Source organism: Chenopodium quinoa, unplaced genomic scaffold, assembly GCF_001683475.1.
Source record: "Chenopodium quinoa cultivar QQ74 unplaced genomic scaffold, ASM168347v1, whole genome shotgun sequence".
Classification (NCBI taxonomy): domain Eukaryota; kingdom Viridiplantae; phylum Streptophyta; class Magnoliopsida; order Caryophyllales; family Amaranthaceae; genus Chenopodium; species Chenopodium quinoa.
This window is the reverse complement of record NW_018745272.1, coordinates 16,988-26,888: the sequence shown is the minus strand read 5'-3', so window position 1 is coordinate 26,888 and position 9,901 is coordinate 16,988. Positions and strand designations below refer to the sequence as shown.

General features: G+C 34.6%; 1 protein-coding gene across 1 annotated transcript; it reads right to left on the bottom strand.

Moving 5' to 3' along the window:
* Positions 1–771: 771 nt before the first annotated feature.
* LOC110711414 (exosome complex exonuclease RRP46 homolog) lies at positions 772–8,626 on the bottom strand. The gene is made up of 8 exons (XM_021889793.1): positions 8,204–8,626; positions 7,389–7,502; positions 6,823–6,923; positions 4,440–4,460; positions 3,465–3,537; positions 3,190–3,257; positions 2,700–2,829; positions 772–1,228 (listed from the first exon to the last, which is right to left on the bottom strand). Exons 1-8 carry the CDS (start codon positions 8,307–8,309, stop codon positions 1,113–1,115), a joined length of 729 nt encoding a protein of 242 aa, XP_021745485.1. The 5' UTR covers positions 8,310–8,626; the 3' UTR covers positions 772–1,112.
* Positions 8,627–9,901: the final 1,275 nt, after the last annotated feature.

The following is a 9,901-nucleotide window of genomic DNA, read 5'->3' as shown; positions in this document are numbered from 1 at the left end:
TTTCAAATCCATATTGCATGTCCCATCTATGGATGAGAACGGAAAAATTATACTCTTTTATCCTTATGTACTTGCTCCATAAGTTATGACACAAGTTTTAAGAGTTGTGATTTGTGAAAAGGTAGAAAAAAATAAATTCAAGTGTGGTATCGAAGATGATTACAAAATTAAAGAGTGAAACACATTAATTTTAGATATTTGGCATAAAAAAGATAAAACAGATGATTTGAGGCGAAGGAAGTGTTTGTATATTTTAACTTGGTTTCTAAGATTCTTATAATTTTCTTTTACCTTTTAGAATTTGAAGCATACTTATCCTAGACAAAAAATGAAAACTAGGCCAAATAAAAAATCTCAGCAAATGTTGACAAACATTTTTTAAATTTGCTTAGATATTTTATTTGGCCTAGTTTGGTTCCAATTAGGGATGGCAATGGTTAGGCCATTAGGGTCTCTGTAGGGATTAGTAAATTTCAACAAGATATTTGATGGTCATCAAAGATGTGCATAATAGTTGTAAAAATCGACTAAGGATGTAAGTTTCGAATATAGCAGCAGTCCAAACTCTAACAGAGGTATCATACAAGTGCAACTCAACCAACAAACGGTTGTGCATTAGATTGAATACTAGTACATTAGATTTGATCCTTATACTGTAATAGGCATACTTGTTGAAACTTATATCCTCTTCCCGGACAAAATCTTACCATTTTCATTACGACTTTGTTGGAATTAAAATGAACATTACTATATTTCAAAACACCAACACAATTAGATTTCTACATTAAATGAATTTACTGTCATCTGAGAACCCATAAATTTGTTTGACAGTCTAGCTTTTGATCATTAAAAGACAGTGACAGTAATTATCTTTAAATATTGCAGCTACAGCTTAATGAAGAACTCTAAATATACTGACAATATTGAGCTTAAAAAGCCAGAAGTAAAATTGCTTTCAATGTCACACTCACAAGTAATGCAGACTCAGCTAGAAATAAATAATACAAAGTACAGCTGTTCATATCAGATGGAAGTAGATACAGGAAGAAGTAACTATGTGAAAAATTTATCTCATAACGACAGTAATCGTACAATTTACCTCACCAGATAAATCATGTATCCCCAAGCAGGTCGCTTGGAAGACGATTTTGCAAGCGGCTTCTTAGAAAATTAGAGAGTTTTGCTGTTGCAGCTCGTCCGCTCTTGAGACAGTTAAAATAGTCATCAACTGCAAGAGAAAGGTATAGATTAAATCTCATTAAAACTGGTGATGATGCAGAAACGAGGGTACCAATAAAAACTCTACTCCCTCCATTTCAATTTGATAGTCCCATAACTCCCATTTTGACTTTGCACGGCCTTTAAGATACACATTTGACCATCAATATATTAAATTATATATTAACAAAAATTATAAAAATCTGATATTATAAAACTACACCTGGAGACGAATCTAATAATATCTTACGTGACTATATTTATCTCACTGTGAGCTTTTGGTCAAAGTTTTAAAAGTTTGACTATAAAAAGTCAAAATAGATGATCAAATTGAAACGGAGGAAATACACATAAATTTATGGTAATCATATACGGAGTATGCAACAAAAACCATGAATATAGCCAACAATTTTACTGTGGAACCATACTACCCAGCACCCATGCATATTTAGAGCCTAAAGTTCAGTTCTACCATGTTTCAAAAGAGAAGGCAAAGTAAACATTATAAACAAGAAGTAAGCATTACACTGATGCAAGGCTCCAAAAGAATAGAATAAAGAATAGAGTTCCCTTAAGCAGTTTAGGGTCCTACCCCAAAGAGCCTCTGGCTGGACTTAATCCCATGACCTAAAGATCAGGAGGAAATAAGGAAATAGCCAAATAACCACTAGACCAAGTAAGGATTGGTTGAAAAAAATAAGTTATTACAGCATACACCAGTTGCAATAATCTGGCAATCCATCTCCACAAATAAGAGTATCCTAATGGAAGTTACACTAGATGCGACTTAGTTCCATTTCAAAGATAAAAAAATACTCAGGATATAAGTGACTTTTGGATTAAGTCTGCCCGTTCATTAGTAGAAAAATGGTAGTGAGTTCTAAACTGTTATAAAATTAATTTTAACTTTTATCCACTGGTTAATTGCTCCAAAATGCTTGAGTAAATATTTTGCTCTTGTTGAGCAATTGGGCGTCAGAAATAATTCTGAATGACAAATTATCCTGGTTCATACATGACAAAGCCTGAGTGAAGATGTTGATTAAAAATTAATGAACCCATCAACCACCCTTTCATTAAACCCAAAAATTAGGCATAGTCTTTACTACGAAATTAAGTGCATTAATGTAAAGTTAACATCTATCATAAGAGCCACCCAACGACAGGGGTTGGGAAGCAGGCAATTACACGCCAGTTCACCCGAGAGCATCCAACAATATCTTCAAAGCTATACATTGCTTATAGTAGCAATGTAACTGCATAGAGAATAGGACAACTAAGATGGCCCTATCAAGTCCCTTTTAAGTGTCATTGCAGCTCATATATTAAAGGCTCAACACCTCATATTTAAATTGGGAAGAACTACCTACTTCATGATGCTTACTACAATATTAAGCGGTTTATATTACATGTACATGCGTGCGTTCATATAATTGGCTGTGACAGAGAGAGGGCAATGTACAATTAACAATGACAAGTACCTGACATTGCTCCATGGGTAACGGATGTGATAATTCCGTGCTCCATTGGTTCATCATTTGTAGGGCCTGAATCTTGTACAACTGATAACACGGAATTTGGGAACACCAAATACACAAATGCCTTCATTTTCTGCCAGCACACAAATATACTCAGATGAAGTAGATGTTCCATTCACAATTTGCAACACATAACCCCTCACATTTCCCCTCAACACCAGAAACAAAAATTATAATAATAAAAACAAATAAGAATTTGCTTCTCTAAGTTAGGGTAGAGGGTAGGCCCTGGTGGACTGAAAACAGGAGTAGCTATAGTCCAACTTTTCACATATTGAGAACCTTTTAAAGATTTTAAGCCTTTAACTTCTAGAATACTATTTCTTAATGAGAGGATGGTTATTCTTCTCAAAATTTTAAGAAACATTGGCCAATCACCAGTTAGTAAGATACCATACAGAATTTTAAGGAAAAAAAAAAGAGCATCAGTTACCTGCTCTTCTAGTTTTGTAGGATCCAATATAATACATCCTGTTTCAGCCAAACAACAGCATATTGCAACTGCAGCACAGAATAACTGTACTGTTATAATAAAAATTAAAAATTACAAACAAAGATATCTGTACATAATCACACGTCTAAGGCTCTCAAAAGTACCTCAATGCATGAAAAATCTTATTGTTACACTAAGGTGTTTAAATCTAGACAAGACTTAAAATTTGAAACATTCGTGTCATTCACCTAATTGAGGAAGGAGTTAAAAAATACCAGCAAGATGCTTCAGAGGGATTCCAGCATCAACAAGTGCAGCACAAGCAGCATTAATTGCACAAGGAAGAAGCTAGTGCAGTTTCAGTCAAGGAAATTTTAATGATAAAAGATCTTGTGATTGGATTTAGATTTATGGTGTTGTAAAGGATGTGAGAAAGAACAAATTAACGAATGCAAAATCAATAAATAGCACACAGATTTACGTGGTTCACCAACAGTGTGTTTGGCTTCGTCCACGGGCAGGCGAGAGAGAAGCTTTATTGATCTTGAGGAAATTCAGATTGATAATGAACATCATGGTGACTAGAATTAACCCTAAGTGGTATTTATAATACTCTCCTAAAACAGAAACTGATTTGGGCCAAAAGCCCAAACAATAACCACACGGACCAAAACCACATGGTCGTGTTCCTTGAAGTCTTGAACCACACGGCCGTGTATATCGCAGAGCAAAGTAGTGCGCCCAGCTACACGGTCGTGTACCCTAAACCACAGACCGTGTGACAAGTTTTGTAGTAGCGGAACTACACAACCATGTACCATGAACCACATGGCTGTGTATATTGAAGAGTACATAGTAACACGGACTACACGATCGTGTAAAATGGACTACACGACCGTGTAACAACTCGGTCACTGATTCAAGGCATATTTCTTACACATGGACTAGTAACGCTTAATAAAAGGCTTTTGCTTCCTGTCAAAAAAAAAAAAAAAAAAAAAAAAAAAAAAGCAAAGCAAACTAGGGATTAAACCAAGTATGTAAACAAGGACACAAGGTCAGTGGTCAAATTTTTGCTCATTATCAGCACCACATCAGCTAGAAGCCAAGCAGTTTGGAAATTGGAAATAAAATAAACACAGGGGAAAAAAAAATCACAGGTAAAACTAGAAGACAAAGTTGATAAGAAAATAGTAAGAACATCGAAGTGTACAACAAGACATTATGTATGTAGATTAATTTAAGGATACAGCACCATCATCATTGACAACCTGCAAATAAAACACACACAAAAAACATTACAACAGCCTTTTTCCAATATGGGTGGGGAGTGGGGACATGAAAAGGGTTGGATTGATATGCTAGGTGCAATTTGGTGGCTTGTTATAGAAGAGCAGTTCAGTTTGAAAATAAGTAAAGAATATTTGCAAGCACCATCACATACAATAAGATAATTTCTGAACGCTCCAATTTTCTTCTTTCTAAAACTGTAGTGAGTTAGTGGTGATTGGGGGTAGTTTGGCTGTGGTTTCAGTTAATAAATAAACTCACATCGAATTAACAAACATGAGAAGGAGCAATCAAAACATTAGATAATAAATGTAATTAACAACATTAGTTGGTCTCCGTCACTCGTTAAAGGCGTTTACCTGCAAACAGATTTCATCTTTGAGAATGCCCTATCTCAAATTAAGAATTACACGACAAATTTATTAATGATATAGGCTTGAGAAAGTAAGAGCAACGCTCATTATCTCCATAAATTATTCAAAATCTCCTAATGTTTATCCATCAGCACCATAACGAATGCCCTCCTTTGAATAATGATATGTCCAATTTTATTGTCTATTTGGTTGAAAAAAAAAATGCATATAGCGTATTCACCCAACATCTTTCGCCATTCTTCTTATCCTAGCATTCTATAAGCTAAACCTTACACACCAATTGCACTTACTATTTGTGTAGAGTTTGATAGAAATATCTTTATGGGATGGAACATATACAAAAGTATCTCTGTTTGGAAAGTTATTAGAACTATTCCAAAACTCCCCATAATTCCCTTCAGAGAAAATCCTCAAGTACACTGTACACTAGGTTTTAAAAGGTTAAAAAGCAAGATCTCCCCTATAAGAGTTTACTGAGATGTTTTGGCATATACAGCTTGCACTGAAGGATACAACTTCCCTTCAAAAGTCTAAAGACTAATAGTATTAAATAAATTCACAGGAATGGATAATGTTGCTATATGTATTTTCCTTGAAAAAAAAAATTATATTCACAAAAAAGAAATAGTGGACACTAAGGTTTATTATAGTCCAAAACACTAAGGTTTAGAGAAAACAATCTAGGGGTTTGGAAACCTAAAAAAACCAAGGTAGATGTGATTAATCTAACAGTGGGACCTATAATGGTTTTCAACCCCTTTTCATAGCCAAAAAGGTGAAGAGCATAAAAGGCACTAAAGCCACTTACTGCTTTCCCACCCCTCGCACCCGCACACACACACACACACAAACATCAGTACCAAAACCTTATAAAATGCTTTTATGCTAGGAACTTGAAGGGGAGATGTACATCATAATTATGTAACTGTTGGTTTTGTTGGTATCATATTCTTGCAAGATCCTCGGAGATTATAATAAAGAAGACATTTCACTTGGCCAAAAAACTTTTATGTCAGAAAGTATATTAAACACCCCACATTTCATCCTTGATTAAATCCACCCCTAATGCCCCTCCGCAACATGTTGCAAAGTAAAAGTATGCAAAATTCACCATAGTTTAAAAGGTTTTTCCTTTTAAAAAAAAAAATTTACAAATTTCTGGGTTCTGCAGAGAAACTGGCATCAGTTACCTTGAATTTCAACATTACTTACCTGATATTCAGAGATCAAGTGTATAACATCATATGCCTTCTGCAGATGCATAATGTAAAGGATCTTCACTGATAGTTTGACAAATTTGAAGGCCAGTAAATTTTAAATAGGTAGAAGAAAATAGAACAGAGTATTTTCTCAAGCAACTTAAAAAGCCCCCTCCCCCCCCCCCCCAAGTTTAACATTAAAAAAAAATAATAATGAAATAAATAAAAATTATTTTTATGTTATTTAAATTCCAACTCCCTCAAGATCTAAAGAATCAGATGGAACCTGTAGAACAATTCATCAATGTAACCACAAGGTCCACAACAGAAGCCGTGCAAGACAATCTTCTTACGTATTGTGTGATAACAATAGAAGTGAATAAGAATGTCACTATGGAGAAAAGACCATTTTTGTTCTTTTTAATAGAAGTACTCAAGACTATGAATGGAACATAACATCAGAAGTAAGTAGGTGTCTAATATATTATCAAAATTATTTTCAAAATAAATTCCTACCAAAACAAAATCTTTACATATTTGTATATAACAATTAGGAAAAGAGAACAAGGTCGCAAGAAAAGTCAGAAACAGTGCATCAAATAACTACCGAGTATATATTACACAAAGCAGATACTCATAAATTGCAACAGTAACCGATTTTAGGTGGAACAAGAACATAATCAGTTTGAGTCCAAAGGATTTTGTGTAAATATTTATTCATGGCATCCAAAGAGCCAATGCAGAAGAGCAAGTAAAAAATAAAGCCTTACCTGAACAATTATTGAGGTGGTTGTATTTGGGTTGACAGTCAATATACAGATACTTTGTAATGTTCTCTTCAGAATCATCTCATATTCCCTCTCCAATTTACCTAGTTGATAAAATGTTATTAGATGATTGAATCCTGATACTAGGTCTAGGGGAGAACAAAATTCAAATCAATTAAATATGCATGTCCAGGGATGTCACCAAAAACCATCAAGGAACAACCAATGAGAATTGGATAAGATTATAACATTCGGCAAAAAAAAAATCCTCATACACATAAAATTGACTAAAAATCATTCATATATAAGCAGATCATTTCCCTAATAACCACAATTCAGGAAAGGCGTTGCAACATATTCGAATTTTAACTTATCTAAAAATTCATCAGCAGTATTTGGCAAATGGAAGCAATTATTAACAAGTAGAGACAACAAATAAAATGAACATTGACATATAAATACATGAATTTCATGAATGCATACTCTACACCAGTAGTAGCTAATCAGATTCACGAGGGTTAACATATAAGCGAGAGCATGGATGTTAAACAATATTAAGCTAACCTTACCAATTTGTCCTATTTTGGGCTTCCAAATAACTTCAATTGAAGCCTTCTCTGGATTTTCATTCTTCTTAGTCCCAGCCTTTGGTCCATAAACTGCAGCTAACACTTTGGTATCCCTATAAAACAAAAATATACGAAATTACACATCTGAACAACATCATATCCAACATAAAAAGTGAACCCATCTTCAAAAAATCTCAACCCTTATGCAATTACATTAGAACAAGGCATTATCCAGACCCCGAAACAATAACAATATCTAGATTCAACAATTTTGTCGCTTTACAAGGTGAAACACACGTCTAGCACTTCCAAATTCTAATGGTCATTTGAGCTTGAATATTGATCCTTCACATACAACATTAAATCACAAAGAAAAACAAGTGGACTCGGCCCACATTCTACGATCTTCCTTTTAAATAAAGCATTTATGCAGCAAGTTCAAGCATTACAGAATGTAAGAAGCACTCACCATTGAAGACAAGAAGAAAAAACAATTTTTAATTGATATCAAACAATGCATGAAGAAATTATCTTCTTTGAGAAAATAGCAAACCCAACAAAAATGGCCCGCTATCAAAATCCATTCAAGACAAACTACATTGCAACATAGACAGAAATAATCATCAAACACCCTCTCAATCAGCGTCACACTGCTAGTTCAAATTACACTATCAACGTGACAATTAATTCCGGACCGAGGGAGTATCAAAACCCCCTCATCATTAACCCAAAATATCAACAAAACGTGAATCAAAACATAAAACAATACTCAAATTTGAGGAAAAAATTACCCAGAAAGATTTAAAAGAAATTACCTTGGGACCAACTAGCAGAACCATGAGCACGATTAAGGACAGTTCTAGAACAAGCCAAAGGTCTCAACATAGTTGGCGTACGCCCATCTTCCCTATCAACCTCCATTTTTTTCTCTCTCTCCTCACTTTTTTCGTCTTCTACTTCCGACAATGCTTTCGCTCTTTGCTTAATAATTGCACCAAATTGCTAGCAATTTTAGGGTTCGAAAGCTAGATGACGCAAATTTAAATAGCAATATTGAACGATTTGAAGAGTTAATTGCAGAAATTTATGGAGGGTAAGAGTTTTTAAGGATTTTAGGGTTTAGCTAGGGTTTATAGTGTGTTTCCAGCTAATGAGAATTGGGACATTTTTAAGAGCGACGGAAATAGAGGTTTAACAGGCAAATCCGCCGATTTCAATTACCCCTTGTTTTATGGATCTTCTGAATCCGGGTCTATCCATTTCCAAATGTAAAAAGTTTTTTTTTAAAATTTAAATAAAATTACATCATGTTGAGGAAAATACAAAATGAAATGCATATGTGGTAATATATATGCGAGTCAGTCTCAATCCAGCACGATGATGTCCCAGCATAGGGGTAATGCTGAAATTTCATGTCTTTATGAATCTTTGTATGGAAATACGATAATACGTATACACATATTCATATATAAGGATCGTCTACCCGTTCTATTTTAAGTACCCATTTGTCATTTCCCTAATAAGCTTCGTTTTCCCGCTTTCAAGGTTTGTCTGCTCCTCTTTCTCTTCAATCCTTCTCTTCCCCTCAGTATCAAAATCCTTAATTTTATTAGGGATTTGCTGTTGAATTTTAGGGTTTTCTAAAAATACTAGAACAGTTGAATTGCTTGGGGTTTAGGGATTGAGTTTTAATTTTCTATTTCCTGTATTTATCTTCATCAATGGATGTTGTAGATCAAGTGTTTGATCCTAGATCCTTTTAGAAATTTCGCCAAGAACAGCGTTTGTCTTGTTATGCGTTGTCAAAAACCCAATCTAAAAGGTAATTTAATTTTCTCTTTCTTCAATTTTTAGGGTTGGCAAATTTTATAATGTAATGGGAATTAGTATTGTGTGTATCTATATTTCATTATAGCATCTATATAAGTCCTATTCTCATATATAAAGATTTCATGCTGATATAAAATCCTATTTACTGATATATGTGTTTTATATACTATTTTATCCCCCGTTTCACAATCATTTTTTATACATATTTGAGCTCTACGGGGCTATTTTTAGTACTAATGTGTGGTTTCGAGTGTTTTGTAGGGTTGACATTGTATTTTGTAGGAATTTCCCCGATTTGTTGGTGATTTTTATGGTTTCCGGCTACTACGAGATATCGAAGCTATGATCACATTCATGACCGTTGTTTGTAGCCCAAGACCGATTATTTCGGTGACTAAGGGCTTGGTTTGTGGAATTGGTCCAAGTAATGGACCAAGGAAGAGGATTTGGGCCACAAGTAATTGAAGCCCAAAAGAAGAAAAGAAAATAAGACTCAGCCTAAGAAAAAGACCAGGCCCGATTGGGCGGCCTGTGGCCCGATCGGGCGGATGCCCTGAAAGGCGGTGTGAAGAAAAATGCGGCCCTGATCGGGTGACCCTTCGCCCGATCGGGCGCGTGTTTTTCTAGAGGCGTTTAGGAATCATGTTTTGAGTTAATTTTGGGTTGAGTATTTAAACTTTTTT

Coding starts and splice junctions, on each gene's coding strand:
- LOC110711414 (XM_021889793.1), bottom strand. CDS start 8,309: ATGGAGGTTGATAGGGAAGATGGGCGTACGCCAACTATGTTGAGACCT. Junction 7,503..8,203: donor TTCTGCTAGTTGGTCCCAAG/GTAATTTCTTTT, acceptor TTTTGTTTTATA/GGGATACCAAAGTGTTAGCT. Junction 6,924..7,388: donor GCCCAAAATAGGACAAATTG/GTAAGGTTAGCT, acceptor TTTATCAACTAG/GTAAATTGGAGAGGGAATAT.